Source organism: Myzus persicae, unplaced genomic scaffold, assembly GCF_001856785.1.
Source record: "Myzus persicae strain clone G006 unplaced genomic scaffold, MPER_G0061.0, whole genome shotgun sequence".
Classification (NCBI taxonomy): domain Eukaryota; kingdom Metazoa; phylum Arthropoda; class Insecta; order Hemiptera; family Aphididae; genus Myzus; species Myzus persicae.
In genome coordinates, this window is record NW_019103612.1 from 109,852 (window position 1) to 132,525 (window position 22,674).

Below are 22,674 nucleotides of genomic sequence, written 5' to 3' on the forward strand. Positions count from 1 at the left end.
CGCTTTCGGATTTACAGTGCACAGTATCTACATGTGGAACGCGTTATTTTTGCATCACCACCGCCGCCACCAATCGGAAAAGCTCGACGTCCGCGGTTTTTCAACAGCGCTGTCGTGTCCGTCGTTCGGTCGCGGGCCCTCATCGTCGCACGCACCACATACACAAATCCCCGCTCCACCGCAACGCGCGTGTTTATGTCCGGTATATGCGTACCGACCGTACGTCGTTGTCGTCGTCGTCGTCGTCGTCGTCATCTTCGCTGTGATCCAAAACTTTACAAACCGCCGCCGCGCCGGGGCCATATTCATCGACAAGGTATGATGGGATTTTATTTATATCGATATTTTTTCCGATCACTGCAGTAGATAAGCAAACTGTAATTATTGCTGCTCTGACCAGTCGTTATCGTGTCATAAGATATCTTTACAATTCCTTGTGCCTAGCTTGATTTTTCGACAGTATTATGTGGCGTTGGACTTGCAGTAGAGTCGTACGGACTTCACACTCGGGAGTTATTGTTTTTTTATTGGGGTTAGTGACGACGTAGATACACCAAATGTTTTTATGACGTATAGGACCGCAGCTTATAATATAGCTACTATTGAGTTTATACGTGTTATATTCTGTTCCCCTAATAAAATATAACGTATTGAGTATTAAAATATTTAGAAATTAATAGGATTTCATCATGATTATTATTTTTATTATTATGTGGGAATACATTGTTTTTTGGTTTGCTTATACTTTTTATTGCTGTACAAATGGAATTACAATGTACATAAGCACACGCGAGCACGAGTATACATTTGAATTACGTTTTTTAATGAAGTATTTAGATTTAAAAAATGGTCAGGGTGACACTTAAATTTGAATATTTTAACTGTAAATCTAATATTATACTGTAGCGAACAACCAAGTACACGATCCGTGACGAGGGTAAATTTTTTTCACAGCGTTAAAAAGTTATCCATTGTTTGTCATAACTATTTTGTGAATTAATAGTAATAATTTTTAATTTTACAACTTATTTATTTTTATATTCATGATAAAATAGTAGGTATAGGTTATTGGTACCTATTACCTAATAATTATAATATAGACAAAACAATTAACCGTTATCAAATTTATCAAAAACCTATGCAGTTAATTTTTAATATATTCTCAATGGGATTTATATTAATGTGTGTTACCACCGTGTTGTAAAATTATTTAATATTTTTCTTAGTTAGCATTAGAGAACATTAGTTATCTGTGGGTATTGTTTGCATTTAAGTGTAAAATATGAAGTAATTATTAATTTATAATTTGTATTGTATTTTACACGAAGAATATTATATAGGTATAAGTTCCTATAATCTTTTATATTTTCCCAGAATTTGACATTGAACATTGGTTATTCAAAGTATAATAATTATTAACAAACATTTGTAATTATATTTGAATTATTCTGATTTGTGTAACTGCATATAATATACTCGGTTAGTATGTTAGATATGATCTTTAAAATATAAAGTTGATCTTATAATCATTTCTGCAGCTGTTTAAAATATATTTAATATTTATATACAAGATTATGCGTATGGCCAAAATAGTAATATTATCAATAATCGTAGCTATAGATATAATGGAAGTTTTTATTTTCAAAGAGATGTGCATAAGAAATATGCAATCTATCCCAACATATATTTTTGGGTTTTTATCTTGGTATTTATTATATATTTATATACCTATAGGCTATAGTCTAAACATACTGTAATACGATAAATATTTAAAAGTTAAAGTATGTAAAATGTACAATTTACATCTTATTAATACTCGATAAACTGAATATTTAAAATGTGTGGTTTATATTGTTAACAATAACAACCTTAAGTAAGTTTGTGAATTAAAAATGTTGCTCCCAGAAAATACATAAATTGATAATAGTTTATTTAGTTTGATGAAAAGACAATATTATTTTTTGTTAAAGCATCAAAAAAGTATGGTTTGTGATGAAATATGTCTTCCATTAATATAAAAAAAAAAACAATGTAAAAGTGTAGGAAATACGATTTTTGTTTAATGAAATTAAGGTGATTTGCTGAGTATTCTTATAGAGAATGTAATATAAAACTATACAGTAGTATATAGTACAGGTTCACGTCGGCTAGAATTGAATTCACTGCCATAAGGTGAACCGAGAATCTATTGTTTAGAAGGTAGTCTATAGTTTAAAGAACTTAAAGAAAAAGAGAAAATAGTTTTTGAAAAAAATGTTGAAATAGAAGATAAATATAATGATATTATTTCATTTGACAATAAAGGCTTGTATAATATATATAGATGTAAATTAAATTAAAAAATATACTCCAATGAACGGGGGAAATAGCTATAGTACTTATGGTACTATCGTCATATTGCTTAAAATACGTGAGTCATATTTATTTATTTAATAATTTTTGGTTTTTGTTAGCGTATAATGTCAAGTCATATAACTATCTATATAGTGTATTTTATAAATTGCATTAACTGAGTTTATTGAAAACGATACGATACGACTGGGAGAATAGATGTGGACAGAATACAAAGAGATTTTTGGAAATAATTAGAGTTGTAGCATTGTTTTACACATATATTAATCTGAAAGTGATGATAAATAATGTAATTTATCGATTCTTATAGCATAGTATGATTTCGTTTAAATAAAAACAAAAAATATTGTTTTGATATAAATCTTGATATTCCATCTAAAATAATATATTATTTTTAATTTCATCACATGTTATAATCATTTGGTATAATATGTAATATGTTTGGTATTTAACGAGATAAAAAACTTAAAATTAATATTATGTTTAGTAATAATAATTATCGTTTTACATTGAAATTAAACATCTGTATAGGTGCGTTATATACTATAGGTACGTTATGTATTATACTAATTTATCTTTAATGAAATAATACACATAAGTGCTTCAAAATTACTATTATTTATTAATTATTTATTTACTAATTAGACATTACTCAGTATTTGTATTTTATATTTGTTTACTAATTAGACACTAAACAGTGGTATTATTTGAAAATATAAATATTTTCAATTTATGAGCCAAATTAGTGAAATTGTTTAAATTAATCTTATTATAAAAATCAAAGCAAAAGTGTTTACATAAACTTAAAAATAGAAGCTAAAATATTGGAAGTTTATTTTCGAAATTTATAAAGAATACAAATTTACATTTAATTCAATCTGTTGTTTTTATGTCTATCTAATACTCTAACATACGAAAAATTATTTTAATTTAAGTAATAGTTTTGTTTTTTGTTGGTACTTTTTGTATTAAGAAAATTATTATGATAATAAGAAATTTTAATTCAAACATTAAAAACACCTTGACCCTTTCTTAATTACAGAACCAAATTATAAATGTCTAATAAATGCCTTTGACTATATCAGGTGGCATTCTATACAAAATTATTCTGAAATGTAAATTTAGTAAAGGCTTGTGATGTTTATATCTGCGCTAAAAATTGTACTTCATTCTAAATTTAGATTTAAAATAATTATTTTGATATTTGGATTTACATAAATTATATTTAATAAATGTATTATTAGTACAATAGTGCTTAGTTAGGTTCGTCATATTTTAATATCCTGTATATGACTGTATATTTTGTATATTTTACTTATAAGTTCTAACTAAAATCAATGATCATAAAAATAATTGTTATATCTTTTTATTTTATTTGCTTTTTATCAACATATTACCTATTAACTACAAATGTATAACACGGATTTTGGAGTTTTTTTATTTGTCATTTAATAATGTTATGATCCTACCAAAAAAAGAGAACTGTCAGAAAACAATTTTATTTTTTTGACGTTTTTCATTTAGATTAAATAATGTAATGAGATCCAACAAACTAATTGACATTATAAGAGAAATTCTTTTGTCCCGATGAAATTTAAATTATTCTGCCATTTACAAGTTGTTATTCGTCCCATAATTTTTTCTATTTTTATTTGTTGTAAGGTTGATTCACCTTTAACCCATCATGATTTATCGGAAAAGCTCTTAAAATGTCACTCTTTTTCCAGTCATTTTGATAAATCACATTCAGTTGAGGGTATAAACGAGCAATACAAGGGGTGACTAAATAACTGAAACTCAGATCTTTTGAATCACATTTGGTACGGCAAAATATTTGATGGAAAATTATAAGGAGAAATAATCCTAGAAAATACTAAATATTTTGAATTTTTTTTTAAATTATTAAATTATATTTTTATAGAGATTAGAACTTCGAATCCAAACCACATTTTTAATTTGAATTCTTCATTTTCTTTCAATAGTCAAACACAAAGCCGAAGCTTAGAGATAATTGTTTGGATAAGCATTGTTGCCATTTAAACATTTTTATCTATTTGAATCATTTCATTAATTAATGATTCTTTCAATAAATCTTCTGTTTGAGTATGGAATTCTCTTTTGAGTACCAAGTATTGTTTTTCTGAAGTTAACACTAGGTCTATCAGTTCGACAATTCCCATTAATTGTTTCTCTAATTATTTAATCGTTTCTAAGTTTTTATAAAATATGATTGCATATCTACAGAACTTATTGTTGAGCAACATAGTTACATATTATGTAATTGTATTTTGCAACAGATATTTATTTTTTGAGAAACATATTTTAAAATTAGTTGTGCGACAATGCTTCATACTCTGTTAAGTAATATACCTTATAATATTACGGTGTTTTTACTTATATCTTTATTCTATTGCACTATTATTTTCTTAAAGTAATCAACAGCTTTTGTTGAAAAACAGTAAATATTGTTAGTACTTATTAATATAATTTGAGATTCGACCCACAAACTTTATAAATCTTCAAACATACCATTTCAAATTCAAAAATGTTGTAGAGAATTGTTAAAATTTAAAACCTTGTTAAAACTTTGGTCAATCGTTGATCAGAAGCGTAGTATTGTACTGCTATGGTTGCTATAAAACGCGGGGAAAAACAACATATACATGGAAGGAGACGTAGTACTACACTGTCACACATACATATGTTACAACTTGCATTTATGAGCCCCCACATGAACATGTGTAGCCAGGCCCGTTTTCTTGAAATATAAATAATATGTACCTAGGTAGATAGAATGAGATTATGTGCATAAAAATATACATTCATTTATTGAAATATTCAACGGGAGTCATATAACCGTATAAAAAAAGATGGTAGGTACATGCAGATGATAATATTATGTACATTGTAAAATCTGAATTTACTTACGTAATATTAATACATAGATAATATGAAAAACAAAAATAAATTAATTTCATAGATTTTAATTTCAATCAATTCAAATTTATAATTTTTAGTTAGTTTATGTCTTAGCATATTCCTTAAACTGGTGTACCTATATACCTGCTATATTATATAATATTGTAAAATATTTTATATCAAAATGTATTCTGAAAAAAACACGTAAAATGCAATATTAGCTTATTAAATCATTTATAAAATATAAATCCAACAAAAAATATACACAAAAATATTTTTAAATTATTCATAATTTTAATTTTGCAACTATACAAGCCTTCCTTTGAGTCAAACTTAGACACATATATTGTTTAAGAACAAAAAATGCATTATAAATGGTCATATCAGTATGTTATCTGTAACATCTGAACAACTTTATGTTATGTGGAAAAATTACGGATTAAAAAAAAAATTCAACTAAGTATCTCGGAGTTATTATAGCATTACCATGTTGACATTTTTATTTTTCAACCCTAAATCGTTTAAAATGTCTATTGATAAAATTATACAGTAAAAAATCGTTTGTATGGTCGATTCCTGTAAATTGTTTTCACCACTCTAGCTAATATTGTGACAGTTTACCAAAAGTCTGTACTGAATGAAACTAAATGGAAGGGTGTACTTTGTTTAACCTCATTGTAATTTGTATGTCATAAAATTGTTGATCAGCATATCATTCAGTCAAGTATTTAGCCAATAAATTATCTTTTATCTTATGTCCATTGTAATTTTTTTTTGCATACTACCATTCTGTAAACATAACATACAACATTTTTGATATAGTGCACTAACGCAAAATACTAAATGCCCTAAATAATTATTTGGTACCTTTTATCAAGACTAGAGTATAATATTTCTTTATAAAACTTTTGCATGTATAACACAGCATAGTAAAAACTATTGAAGTGACACAGTGAAAATATTTTTCAGAGATTTATAATGAATAATTTTAGTTACTTTGATGTTATACAAACTATGGTTCGTAATGGTTTGAAAGTTTTCGCCATCAGAGACGTATATTATTTTTTACTATGTACAATGACATGTTTAATGTATTTAGATTCATTGTAAGCTTTTTATTTCAGTCTATCATATTAATAATACAAAAATAAATTACCAATTATAATATAAGTATACAATTAAATATTCCTTAGGAAAATATGACGGCACGTCTTCGCTCAGAATCGTTTTTCGTATAGGTACTATTATTTACCATTTAATTCAAATTTAACACTTCAAATTACAGTACCTTACTCAATGACGAAGACATTCGACACCTACTATACAGCAGAATAGCTTTCTCATTTTTTTTTAGATGTGAGACGCAAATTACATTTTATAATAAATGTCATAATTCTGGTACGTGATTTTATATTGTGAAGTTGGGTATACTTCGTATGCAAAATAGGTTATTCGAGCATGACACAATTTATGTAAATAACCTATATGTTATTTTTGAGTAGTATAGTTGTCTTAGCAAAGTTGTATGTGTTGAGTGATACTATTGCTTTTATTTTAAGAGTGAACCTCACTACGGTTTATCTATTAGTTTTCCACAAACATGATAAATAATCAGTATAAAATATTACCAACAGTCTAAAATATGAGTGTTTCACAACTTCAGATGACTATGAAATATTTATAATAATGATTATGAATCTCACTACAAATTCGTTTTTTCACTAGATAAAATAATTATAATTTTTCCTGCAAAAGCAGTAGTTCTTCTTATCACAATTACTTTTTCTGAGTTATTTAATTTAACCTTTGATTTATTTTATAGAATTACTATGTGATGTGTTAAACTGAAACGTATACCACTTGTAATTTATTTTAATATATAATTTTCTAAGAAATTAATTACATTTTAAATGAAAATTTGTATGTAGAAATACAAATATAATAGAATTTGTAATAAAATATTTGCTAAACTTGAAACTTAATGAAGCGTTAATGGGCTTTAACAATTTTAATATATTAATTTATTGTTTAGTTATTGTAATATTATATTATTACCTATACTATAGGTTCTTAGGTTATCTATTTAATATAATATATAATATTAGTAAATGTATTTTATTGTTTTTTAGCAATAGTAAAATATTATTTTTATTTTTAATAAAGTTGTAAAGTTTATAGGTATTAATTGAATTTTTCTTTCTTTGTATTTCTAGAGATTTTCTAATTCTTTGAACCTTTCTCTTAAATATAAAATAAAATTTTTTGAAAGTATTAAAATTGAATTTTTACTCAATGGAAATGAGCCTATTATAATGATAATTATTAGATACTATAAGTAAACATAAAAATATAAACCTAAGGCTCTAAAAGTCTAAAATATATTTTTGCCAATGATCTTAATATAAGGTCCGAATAATTATTATAAATTAACATCTAAGAATTGCATGATTTTACACAGTTTTATAATAATGAAATAATATGTAATAACTAATAATACAGTTTGAAATGATCTACTACTTTACACTGCTTCTACCTGTCAAGCCCTGTTTATAACATAATATTTAATACCTACACAAACTAGTTCATATACTTTGCAAGTAAATCAACAAAACAATTTTCTTAAATAGATATATGTTTAGTTATTAATAATATTAATTTAATTTTTAATAACTTATAACTATCATAGTTTTTGTTTATATCGTAGAAGTAACATACCTAATATAATAATATACTGAATGATATTATTAAAAATTAAAGTTAAGAACCACATGTATTATAAACTTAAAAAATTTATAACAGATAAAAATACTTGTAATTTTGAATTGAAAAGATTATTATTTTTTGCTTACATTTGAGTTAACTGTTAACATAATTATTTTATTAATCTAATAAAATTCAGTGCCGTAAAATTTGCGGTGTGTCCGTCCATCACTCCAGGCCCTCATGCACAAAGTCAATAAAGAAGGTCCCTATAATAAATAAATCACATCACCTAAATTAAGTACTTAAATAAAGACAATTTTGTGAGCCAATATGGTTTAGTTTAGTTGTCTACAACATTTTTTTTACGGCTAGATTAATCTAAGATATGATTTGACTAACCAAGGGAAGTGGTAGAGATATAATGAGATTGATAAGAGAGAAAAATCATTTATACACCATTTTATTTTTTCATTTCACTATAATTTTACAAAAGAAAAAACAATCATTTTATTGATTTCTTCACAATAATTCATGTAATATATAATATATAGCTAGGATCTTTAAACTTCTTCTTAAACTTTAGATGAATATAGGTACCCATGGTTTTTATAGACTGTACTGTGGGCCTAAATTATTCAAGCTATACGGCACTATTTTCTATGTTACCTACGGGCCACTATGAGTGGATCTCGGGTTATCTGCAGGTAACATACAAATTGGATCAGATGAGCTTTCATAATAACAATACAACCATCTAAACTAAATTAACTCTTGAAATTATTATGATTTATTTAACCAACAACAATTTTCCTTGCAAAACCTTCCCATTTTACTCAAATTTAAGACTGTATAGAATAGAAGGATTACCCAAGTATGATTAAAAGTGTTGCTAGACAGTCTAATATTTATAGATTTATATGTACAGTTGATTTACGAAGCATGCTCATCCCCTTTTTTTATTCAATAATGCAGTTATTCAAAATTTGATTTTTTAAATTTTTAATTTACTTTGAGGCCATATTTTCAAATTCTTGAGATTTTTGGTACTGCTTAAAGAGTGTCCTGTGGAGATACAAACTTCTGTTTTTCAACAACTCAACTATAAATTATACAGTTAGCAATTTTCTTCAAATTTTTTACGTATCAAAATCAAAATTCGTACGTGTAGTTTTTGAGTTCTTTAACTTTGAGTTCTAATAATGATAAAATGTCTAAAGTAATGTGTTTATAAAATATGGCTATCGTGATTTAAAAATTGTTGTCATTAATATTAATCTACCGATATTAATAATTTGTAAAAATAGCTCAAGTATAATAAATACTAGATCTAATTTTATGCCCATTGTATATTTATGTAAAGTCAGTTTTAAGGACTATTATCCTTAATATAAACATTTTAATAACTAAGAAACTACTCATTTGAATTTTGAATGTGATATATCAAAGTTTTCAAAAAACTTATCTACTAATTAATTTACAGTAAAAGAGGGGTGTTCTAATTTGAAAAACAGAAGTTTATATCAACACAAGACACTCCTTAAGAAGTACTAAAAATTCAAGAATTTTAAAATATGGTCTTTGAGTACATTTAAAAATTCATTATTAAAGGAAAAAATGGGGGCGAGTATGCTTGATGAATCACCATGTATATACATTGTATACGATATATTATATATGATTGTATTTGCCAATGCTTATACAATAGGATAATAATATCAATAATATGGTATCATAATAAGTAGGTAGTTTGATTATAATAAATAATATATAATTTTTAAATGTAGGTACTCGGTATACACATTTTTGACGAATTTTAAGTTTAAAATGTTGCGGTCATTCAATGTTAATATTTTCGCCAATGAACTTTTCAGAAATTTTTTTCTTCAATAATATATTGGATATATCATATTTGAAAACTTTCGCAGATATCGTACGACCTAACATAATATCATGGGATAACCGTGATATTTTTGGTTTTTATAGTAAAGGGCCTAACTTTAAGCTTTATGAATTTTTGAAATTCTTTAGAATTTAATAGATATAAAACTATTGCTTTTAAAATTTACAAATTATAATGCTTATTTAATATTATAAATTACTGATAAGCGATAGCCGATATAGCCTAGGTACCTATTATAATACCGTTATCGGGTATAATGTTACAGGTATATAAGACATTTCAAAGTAATGTTTTAAATATATAAAAGGGAAATTTTATCCCAAGATTTTTAAGTTGTCGTTATAGTGAGTTTAAAAAGGTTTCACACGTCTCCATTTAAACTATGTCTAAATTCTAATAATACATAACTGTCAAAATAATATCTAGGAAGTGTATTTTTTTTTTTAATTTAGCTGATAATTTTACTTTAGAATGTTAAGTAGGTAGTCAACTTACAGAGTTGACCTATATGTCAATAGGAAATTATATAATTTTAAATTGGGTTTTTAATAAATCATGCTATCTTAGTATCATTAATACAAATTTAGATCTACAGCTCAATAAAATATTCAGTTTTCGATGGTAAAACGGTTACATTTGTCATTGTTTTCAATACACGCACCAAGTTAGTTTATCACTATTGAACGTCCACTTGAATAATTTGTCTTTCTCAACTTACTATTAACTATTTGGTTTTTACAGAACGAATGTATATTATTATTATCTTCTTATTTCGCTATCCAATTTTAATAAAAATGTCATCTCGGTTGTACATCGTAGAAGTGAGTTATAATGAACTCTTTCATTATTTCAATTTGTTAATAATTGTTACTCGTATAATACAAATTATCATTATTTTATATTTTGTTCATCAAATAGTTTATCAATTTGTTTATCAATTCCTTCTCTTTGATTAACAACCACAACTACAATTTTGTCTATATATTTTTGAAATTGAAAACCTATGGATCATTATAATTTATTATTCACCTCCAAAGTGACTTTAATTACATATATTATAATATACCTATTTATAGATAGACTAGTCGGTTTTTGTGCTTGTTTCGTGAAATTTAGGAAAAAATTGATTGATTTATGATTGACTTTTATCTGTTTTCATATAAAATTGGTTGAAACTTGAATTTATTGTAACTATCGTCTGTTACAAATTACAATTTGGAATGTCAAGCTTTTGTATTTGGTTTGGTCGTTAATGTTGTAAAAGTAAATAAACTACTGTTGGCATGTGCTACCGTACACTGATTGTAAGACAAACTAGTACACGTGTTGTAAAATATCGTTATATTTCAGGCACAGAGATAGATGATAAAACAGTATTTTCAATGCTATACTAGTAATTTATCACTCTATGACCTTAAAGTAATAATTATTCGTTCATAATGTCTTTAATGCTGGCGAAGAAGTTTTTTTTTATGTCAGCTTTGACAAATCGGTTCATATCATTAATAAATTCACCGACCCATCCTATAACACTATTCTCGGATTTATGATATTTCTATAGAAAAATCTCATTAAACATCGTTCACGGGTCATTTTATATGAAAAAAACTTTTGATTACTCGATAGGGATAAATCGGTGGTTGTCAACAAACGATTGTTGACAGAATATACTGATAAACACAATTGGCTGTTGAAAGCGTTATTTTCATAATTTTATAACTGTGAGTAAATATTGTAGATTAGTAAGGTATTATATAAAAGATATGAATGTAAATTAAAAAAATTATATTAAAGTCGTTCACTTTTACAGTAATTTAAGGTTAGTTTTTGACCGATTTTTTAATTAATTGTTCAGTTTAATTTTTATCTAAGTAAATACTATAATTTGCAAATTAGTTTAATAATCAAGTAGGGCGATTAGTTATTAAGCCATTATGAAGTACTATATATTCTCGTACTTTTAAAGTTAGTGTTCAAGTGAAAACAATGGGGTTATATAAATATTAAATAATATGAATTTTTTTAGATTTATTTAATTATTTAATTTTAAGATATATATTATAATCTTCAAACTGTATTGTAAATATATCATAACATAAACTGTTAATATTGTTCATTACGTAATTGTTTTGACAGAGCCGTGTGTATAAGAAAGAATATGATCGAACATTTTGTGTCTAGGAAAACGGAGTGTCTATGCACAATATATAATATCAATCATAAAAGTTGTCTTGAAAATGACCATCTTATTCGTGAAAAGTTAATTTGATTATTAAATAACGGTTGAAAAATAATGAATAGTTTAAAAGTTGTTAATGGTACTGCGGAACATGCTGGGAAGTTAATAAAACACTACAATAATACTGAATGAGACAAATTAAGGTCAACAATTATACTGCAAAAGTTGTTGCAAAATGATGAAAAGATATAAGAAAAGTAGGTACTTATATCAATGGAATACTTTGTACGATAAGTTTTTCAGTTTTTTGAATTATTAATAATATATAAATATATAATGGATAAAAAGTACATAATTTTGGTATATGTAATATTGAAAAATTTACTTTATGAATAATAAAAAACAAAAACAAAAACTTTTACTTGTATCAAACTGTTGTATAGAAAAAAAGTATAATTTAACTTATAAGGTGTAGTGGACGTTCAGTTTTTTTTATTTATGGAAAATGATTGTGTTTCTATCTAGACATAAAATAACGTCGAAATTCAACGAAAAATGCGTTTTGTGATGTATATGAGAACTTTAAGGTAGGCATGTGTTTAAACTTGTTTACTTATCTAACTAAGTTAAATATTACTAAACCATGTTTGTACATAAATATCGTATTGAAACTATTTTAATTGGTGTAAAATAAAATAAAAATGTTTAAAATATAAAAAGTATCGTAAACTATAGGTGATTTAATTATGACGAAGTCTTTAAATATATTAAATTAAATCGATACCACATTAATTAATAAACAAAAAGTCAGTAAAAAAATGACCTGCCGTGGTAGTGTATGACCGACAGGAAATATATTGTTTTCTAAAAATAACCACGGGGAAAAGAAAATTAATTTTTATGTAACTTGCATTGGCATAAAATAGACAGGTAAAAATTATCTGATCATTTAGCTGGTTAATGGGTGTAAAATGTTAAGTAAAAAATACTGCTCATTTAAATCCAAAAATCATATTAAGAATTCGAAATGGCTTTTATACATATTAAATAAAGGAAGCAATATATCAATTGAGAACTAATAGGGTAGGCAGGTTGTTAATGTTTATCTGATAGATTGCTTTTTTCAAATATGAGTATTTACCTATAACTATTTAGTTATAGCTGTTGTCAAAATACGTTTAATCTGATCATGGTTGTGTTGTACATTTTAGCCGATTATCGCATTTTAACCTTTAAGTTTTTATATAGGTAGGTGCCTACCTAAGTAATATAACAAGTTAGTATAGTTCAGTGGTATCACACAAAACAATTTTTGGAATAAATAACTCATATACCATTATAATAAGTATTCAAAAGTAATATTAGATAATTTAATTTTGATTTAAGTATATTTATTAATAAATCATTAAATTGTATTTTTATTTGATATTTTCCACAAAATAATTTTTATAGTCGTAAGCAAACAATGTGAACATTTTAAAATAAAATCATTCAAAAATGTAATTTTTTTTTTATTGTGACATTTCAATATTTGATTATTTTGAGGGTGAAATAAATTGTATATAAATCATTTTATTATAACAGTTTTCAATTCTTAACTTTTAATTAGGTTTCGCAAATATCGTTTTTGTCTTATTCGTATTAACGATTTATCTTGTTGCAACAGAAAACAACATTGTTGACCATTATTATTGCCTTTTAAATTCCTTTTGGATACTGAAGTATTTATTTTTCCATTCTTTTTTTTATATGTAATGCAACTGTGATGTGAATTGCCATTTAAAATGTTCATGCCAAATATATATGTATACATATTTTATTTTGTGGCAGTGGTTTATTTAAAAATAATGTCTGGTGAATATTGTATTGACTATAAATCTTAAATGTAATTGATTTACTCAACCCGTTAAACTCAATCTTAATATCGTATTTATTCGTAAATAACTGTTTGATTATTTTAATATAATACCTATGATTTTTTTTAAATTTAAAACTACCTTATTAATTAATAGTGTCAAGTAAAGCCGTAAAGGACAATTATTCTAAGTACTTATCGTTATAAATATCATTGTTTTACTCATAAATTAATACCCGTGTATTCATTTAAAAAATTAAAAAATATATAATATCCATGCCATTAATATTACCTTTTTTCTAGATTTGTCGATTATTTCATAAAGTGTTTCTTAGTTAGGGGGTGTAAAATGTTAATTATATAATATATATAAATATATGTGTGCCTCAAACTTTTTTAATTTTTCTCTTAGGGTTGAAGAATCACTTTAGAAAACAAACACCAGTAATTTGGTGTAATTTTAATTTCAGTATGAACGGTAACGATAAATAATTTGAGAGCTTACAATATACACGAGGAACACTTGAGATTCAATATTGTTCGCCTCAGTCGTATCAGATAATGGAATATAATATAGGGTATAATATAATATGTGGTTTCAGCGGATTACCGCCTGAACAATGGCTAGGTGAACACTGAACGTATATTATCGCAAGCGGGCATACATAACGGATCCGTGGAAATTTAGGGCACAGAGAAAAAACAAATCGCAGAGGAACGTAATAATAAAAAGGAATAACAATCCGCCGCGAACAATATAGCTGAATCGGACGGAAAATAGAAAGGTAAAACCTAATGGACTATCACAATATAGCTTTACACGTGACCGTATAATGGACGAGGTGGAAAATGGCCGAATAGACGCTGATGGACGCTATTAGGCGCGCTTCGTGAGTCGTGACAGTTATCCGACTTAAGCCAAAGCTATATTTTTCTGTCAACAAGGTGTGTCATACGAAAGGGCGATCATATGATTATTTTAATGGTGATTGAAAATTATTTAAACGCAGTTGTTCTCATTATAATAATAATTTATTATAAATTATTATTGTAGTTGAAATATCGAAGTTACCAATCTATGACTGATCTATATGATGAATGTTAAAATATATTATCATTATGTCTGATATATACTTACCAGTTACCCATGGTTTAAAGTGAGAACAAATTCCAGGGGGGGGGCTAATGTCTACATATAGTCTTAAGCGTTCCATAAATAATTTTATGTTTAATGTCTAATGTATAAAATCCCAATTTGTTAAAGGGGACGATTTTTAATCGCAGTTAGAGGTAGGAGGACTGAGTCCTCCTGCGCCACCCCCACTTTAATCCCTGCAGTTACCATGAGATATTAGTACCTACTTTATTTTTGAAATGCACTTGATTATTTTTGTACTGTCCCGTACGTATCCAATGTTTTCGTAAATTAATACGAATAGGTATAATGAACATATAGTTATAGAACATTAATATTTTCGTTATGCGTTTTCTTGTTTAAAACCCATTATTCTGTTGTGTCTTAAAAATGTAGGAACTAAACAGGGATTGTTTTGTTTTAATTTTAATAAATATTTGATCAAAGACAACAATTCTTGAATTCCTTTTTCACAGTTTATGTATTCCAAAACATCTAAAATAATACTAAAGAACTTATGAAAATAATATAATAGATATAGAAATTGTATTAGCAATTATTCGTTTTAATAAATAAGTGGAGTAGGTATCTACATAGGTATAATTATTTCATATAAAAGTTAAGTATAATTAGTTCATAACGTCCACGAAAATAATCATAATAATTTAACAACCACTTCATTAAAAAAAAAAAATGATATCATATACATTGTTTTACAATGTATTTATTAGATTCAGTAATAAATATAGGTAAATGTGTAATCTTATTTCGTGATCAATATGCGATTTTGTAAAATTTTCAATTTGATATAATTTATATAAACATGGCAATATCATCACAAGAGGTAAAGTTATAGTTAAAGTCGAGATTAGTATATTAGTCTAATTTAATATTTTATATGGTATAATTCAATATTATCATTTGGTTGGTAGAAGGCTACACATGTTTTGTTTAATTAAAATGTCATTTTTGCTGTATGTTAGAATTGGTATTGGTTATAATTTTTTATAAACTGATGTAGGTACCTATTAATTTGCATGCGCCAATCAACATTTTTACTTGGCTTTTTTGAATTGAAAATCAAATAAGAGTTTGACATAGTAGGTAGTCATTAATTTTATTGTTCGTAACTTATAAATTATTCGAATTTTATTCATTTATTGACTTTTAAAGCGATGGGTAATAAATATTATATATTATAATTTATAATATATGATTCGTATCATTTTAAGGCATTTACCAATCAATTTATTGAATGTAGGGAATTCAATTAAATTAAAAACAATGCTTTAAATGCCGAAAAAGGTAAACATATGCCATATAAAAGAAAGTATAAATTTATTTTGTTTGCAGTTGACGATGGCTGATTATCAATATGGATTGTCTAATATCCAGGACAATCATATTCTGCATCAAGTTATTGCTAAACGAAGAAAAATGTGCGAAGCCGTAATAGACGACCCACCAAGTGAGTGTTTCCTTTAATCGTTTTTTTTAAGTACATTATTTTTGATGTTATTATAATATTAGGATTGTATTATGTATTTTGAAATATATATTCACAAAGTACATAGGAACATATGTTTATGATATTTTTTTGATAAAATTCGGATAACAGAGCTTTTGTGTAATAGAGGGTTCGTACTACGGAAGTTCGGATAATCGAGGTTCTACTGTATTGCTTTTAAATTTGTAAACTATTGTTGTAACATACGATTGATCAATGTCTTTCATGGATTAAAAACAAACTTATATTTCATTTTATTAAAAATAATAAAAATTCATGTATCGAATTTATCATCCATTGCATGACAATTTCCATACACTCTCGACCCCCTTCAATGTAATTGGCTTATGTGCGATTAATATAATAAATACATATTTAAAAAGGGGAAAAGATAGCTAATCACTCTATTGCGCTGTTGAAGATGTCGTGTGTATCTCGTCATTGATTAAGACACGGCAATGTATGAGTTACATTTTAATTTAAAATCGTACTTATCAGAGCGAAGACATTACATTGATAATATTATATATAATAAATCAATATTTAATCATTATAATGGTATGCATTTATATCATATCTTATTGTTATAAAGAGTTGAAACCGACTTACCTTAGAAGGTTTGTGGTATAAGTAGGCAATAGCATAAATTAATCAAGATGTTTTGAAAATATCATTGTGTATCCAAATAAAATGTAATAATATACCTACGTAAAAGTTTCAAGTCCTCATGAATAATATTTTTAATTTATAACAAAATCGTGTAAATGATAATGTAAATGCGTATTTTATTTATTTATTATATTTTTCATATTCCTCAAAACAACACCTGTGGGCGACAGATCACTACAATATACAAAAAACCAATTTTTATTATAAATGGATTATTTTCCTTGTAAATAAATAATTAATTAATTAAAAATAACTAAAATTGTTCTTTTAATTTAAACATCGAGTTTTGGCTGATTTTAAACTTTAAATGTTTGTACAAAAAATAATCAAATGAGTACCATATTTTTAGATTTTTTGATTTCGTTATAAACTGTACTTACGAGGAACCTAGTATTAAATTTTCGAACTTTTCGAATTAGAATGAACATTTTTTTATCGACGTTAAAAGTAAAAAAATCGAAAAAATCAAATGTTTATAAATACTAGTAGGTAGCTCAAGGACCCACTTTTCCTCAATTGTTTTTTTGTTTTTCTTAACAATTAATAAAATGATCGTCCCTAAGTTGGTAACTCGATTCACTTTCCTACCAAAAAATATATTGAAGTTCAAAATTGAAGTATTTTTTCTACTTTAAAAAGTATTTTCAAACCAAAAATTAACCTACATCATCATAAAACCAATACATTCATCATTTCACTCAGAATTAAAAGAATATCAATGTAGTACCAGTACATTGATCGCTTCTCTAAGAATCTAAAATGTATTAGTGATGAAATGTTAGCGAGGTAACAACGCGTTTTGAGTAGCTTTCTATACAACTTTGTAATGGGTTTTTAAACAAACTAACGTGATAAGAAATATTTATTTTAAATAACTATAGTCTATATTGGTTTCTTATAATACATTTTTTTCCTATACCTACAGTTAAAATATTTAATTGTGTGACTTTTATACACACTAATTGTCGATATTTGTTGGCAAAAATTACTCGTGGTTTTATTTAAATAATGTGACATCCTAGGATGAAACTAATTTGAAAAGGTATTATTATTTGCTCGTCGCACACTTTGAAAATACCTAAATATCTATTATTTTTAATAATGCTGAAGTATAGACTTATAGTGTATTGAAAATTGCAAACATTAATGTGTTGCTTCAAGTAGAAATGTAGTTCTAAATGTTGATGTGATGGATCAAACATTTTTCAAATCATATAGTTTTTGGACTATGTTATAATATAATAAGATGGTTGAAAATACATCGATATAAGAAAAAAAATTTAGATATATTTATTATTATTGATCATCAAGTTAAATATCACTATATATAGGTACTTTTTATTTTCTTGAGTTGTTCTTCATAATTTATTGTTTTTTTAGTGTTATGTGTTATAACTTCATAATTACATTAAATACAATTGTTTTGTTTGTATAATTTATTTAATTTTGAATAAAACCGCTAAGTTAAGAAAATGTTTGAGCATAAAAAAATATAATATGGACCGAATTAAAATTCCTTTAACCTTAAATTACATTTAAAGTATAAGATTGCTATTTTATACATAGATTATTTTATGTAATTTAAATGTGCTTCTATAGTCTGGATTATAGTATAGGACGCTGTTAAAATGAAATTTACCTGTTATGAAACGTTACGTAGGTGGTTACCACTATACTACGTGCATATTTTAAACGACAAACTTTCAAAAAACATACACGAATTTAATATTATTTAGTCGTTTTTCGGATATAATAGGCTGTATTTTTTAAATTTAGTTTCACATTTCACTATGGTTTTTATGAAAGTGAGTCAATTAATTATTGATACGTCAATACGTTTTTTATCGGCGAAAAGGTAAAAGAAAACCGAAAACTTCAAAAAAAAAAAATACTATTTAATTAAATAATATATTATTGATTGTTCGTATGGGAACCATATCGAGTTAAATATACAAACAATGTACCTACTCAATATTAGTTTAAATGTTAAATGCACAGTGAGTTTATTTTGCAAACGTTTATGTATAGTATATTAATATAAACAAAACTTTAATTCGACTAGATAGTCGAATGTTTAGATAAACATGATATTCTATTGTTGTTAAATACTTATTGAGTACCTACTTGTTTAAAATTTTTTAAGTTATTTCATTATTAATTATTGTACTTTTAAGTATTAGATTAAAACAAATAATACACTCGAAAGACACAATATTAATTTAAAACTATTTTTAAATAGGTAGGTACTTAAGAATTTTATTATACTACTAATAAAAGAAAGCTTTAACCTATTTAAGTGTTTATTAATATTGCATATTATTTTTATTTTTAATGTGTCGATATAAATTAAATTGTCTTATTATTATTAATATAGCGATTTATTATTACAATGAGTGGAAATAATTCATCACAAAATACGACGAAAGACATTTTTGTTGTATTTTTATCGCCAAAGTATTTTTAGCCCTTTAGGGTTCGTTCGATTATTAAAACAAATTATCAATTCAAATTTAAATTTTTTAAAACTTGATTGGTTATTGTATCAGTTTAATTAAATAGATACCAATTATTTATTATTGTTTTACGAACGAAAAAATGTACTTTTATCAAATTAAAAGTATGTATGTTGAACGTAATAATATATTATTGAACTTCAATGTGTGGTTATTATTATTTACAAAAAAAAAAAATATGAAATTCAATTGAATCGATTTTAAAATTTTGTATATCTATATTCATTAAATAGATCGATATTAATTATGCATTATAAATAAAATGTTCATATTTTATTTTGAGTTTTCATTTTCATTGATGAAATTTAATTTCCAATAAATGATTAAAAGTATTTGAACATGTGTCATACTCATGCATACAGTAAACCATATTTATTCAGACTAAACATTGTGTGCTTAAGGATTATGATGGATACGAAGCATATTATGCATCAGGTGTTTAAGATATCACTATCAAAAAGGTCATAAATTGACGTTAAAGTAAAGTTAATGAATTATAATGGTTGGTTGGTAATATCCAATAGGTATCTACATTTTTAAAATTCCTAAATTTTTTTTATGAATCTTATGATAGATTTTGACATAAAACGTGAAAACTTTATAAAATATCTTATAAAGGTATACCTATTATCTAAGCTATGAAGTATAAACTATTCTTAATATTTTATTAATTTGCACTTAGAGTTTTTATTACCTACCACGTTGCATAGGTGGAAAAATGATTTTTGTTTTTTGCCTTTTGTTCTTAGTTATATATATAATTTTACGATTTAGAGGATAATACTTATTTCTTATAAAAATGGCATTGTCGCTGTTGTCTTCAAACAAAAACTTTTCGTGTATTGTAGTCCATTGAAAGGGGTAGAAAAGTTTTCTTATTTCTACAACAATCATCTGTTTGAATTGCACTTATATATTGAAAATAATAAAATATACATTTGATTGATATTTCAAGCTTATGTCATGACACCCTACATCGATGCTCTAGTATCAATATACAACTCAGTTGTAGAACTATTGAGTTTATAGAAAAAATAAAATATAGTTTATATAAATAAATAAACAATATCAAAATGTGTTAGTACATCATCACGATGACTCGGCACGAACAACGATTTTAAAAGATTTATTTCAAGAAAAAGCATAATACATAGAATGTTTTTATATAAATACAATTTATATTTATACCTGTAAATAAAATCGTTGTTCAGCAATAAATAAATTACTAGTTTCGTTAAGTTTTATGTAGAGCCTGAACTACGGGCTACCTACATAAGCTTCTGCATAAAAAATTCATAAAAATAAAAAAATATATTCAATATTCTAGTAATGGAAATCAATTTATTATATTTGCAGTACATGTTACAGACATGCAGTATTACATTTCGACACATTTATTTGCAGATAAAACTACTACATAAGTATGGAGATAAAATACATATGTCATACGTACATATTTTAAATGCAATATCCATTATACTTGTAATGAATTCAGTTCGCGTGGTTATAATATTTTATGCTCGAAACAAATTTAATTCCATCAATGTTTTTTTAGCCTTAAAAAGGGTCGTATTTTTGTAGCGAGCAAAAGTTGAATGTATACGGCTAAAAATATTAGCACAATGAAATAATTATTATAGCGATAATGCAATTTAGGTGGTTTTCGGAATATTCATTTTACCCTCTGCTTTCATTTCGTACACATAGCAGGTATCTATTTATTTACCAACATGTATTTACAAATTATATTTTTCTAGTCAAATTGGTATAACAAAGTGTTTACAAAATTTAAGTATTTTTTTTAATTACGCTACATGTCTTTTAAAAAATATTTCCAACATTTACCTAAGTAATTTAATTACTTGTGAATGCGCAATCACTTCAACATATTACTGCTTGATATACGCACCTAATTCATTTAAAATAATTGCTTGTTATTACCAAGTGTTACATTGTGTTAGATTATACGCATTTAGTTTCATCTGTGTCGCACGCGAGCGAAAATAATATTGTATATAATTTACTTCAAGTTTCAACTAATTTCTATTCGTGTATACCCATTATATTTTTTCACAGTAAGGGTTTATTATATTATTATGTCATAGGTACGGACGAAAGTATTTTTGGCCGGACTAATAATGTAAAATATAATACGTTGGGTGCCTATACCTACCTACACAATATTATATTACTGTGATTGGATTGTAATAAATTGCACAATTAAATACCACATAAAAATACTACTACTAACAAAACCATAAAAAAATATATATAGTATATTAATTATAAATTAGTTTGAAAACACGGCACAAGAACTTTTGTAATATTTTTTTAACAAACTATTCTATAATATTATTAAGGTAATTATGAATACTAAGAAACCTTAATTATTTTTTAAAACAGCGATGACTGCAGATGACTGATGAATACAAAATACATAATTTCCTTAAATGTGTTTAAATACATTTAAATTCATTGATTGTAAAATGTAATAATATACCTCTAGAGAATATATTTAAGAGGAAGCTAAACCCGCGTATTGTGTTGTCTTCCTCTTACTGCGTACTACTTAGAAAATTTGAGTACATAAATACCAATTTTATGTTGTTAGCTTTAACATAAGATTGAATTGATCTATTATCAAATTTAAAGGTGACAATATTATTTAGGGTTGGGTTTTTTTTAATGGTTTTACATTGATTTTTAGTGATAAGTATTGCAATTCTATAAACGCATTTTAAATTTATATTATTTTAAATATCATTAAAAACCTAAGAGATGCCCTAGATCAGGGTCACCAAATTACGAGCAGTGGACGAACCTTATCTGGCCAGCAGACAAGAAATGTATTTTCTTAGTTATTTTTTGTTTGATGTTGAATTTAATGGGATTTTCATTAATTTTTGTTTTATTTTATTTTTAGATTCTTCGAGTGATGAATG

General features: G+C 25.6%; 1 protein-coding gene across 1 annotated transcript in view; it reads left to right on the top strand.

The window, feature by feature from the left end:
• The first annotated feature begins 218 nt into the window (after nt 1–218).
• Nucleotides 219–22,674, top strand: part of LOC111034922 (calcitonin gene-related peptide type 1 receptor-like) — a 62,586-nt gene continuing 40,130 nt past the window's right edge. Inside the window, exons 1-2 of the mRNA XM_022316365.1 lie at nt 219–316; nt 16,397–16,511. Coding sequence (XP_022172057.1) covers nt 16,403–16,511 — 109 coding nt within the window. The 5' untranslated portion in view covers nt 219–316; nt 16,397–16,402. The remainder of the gene's footprint in view (nt 317–16,396; nt 16,512–22,674) is intronic.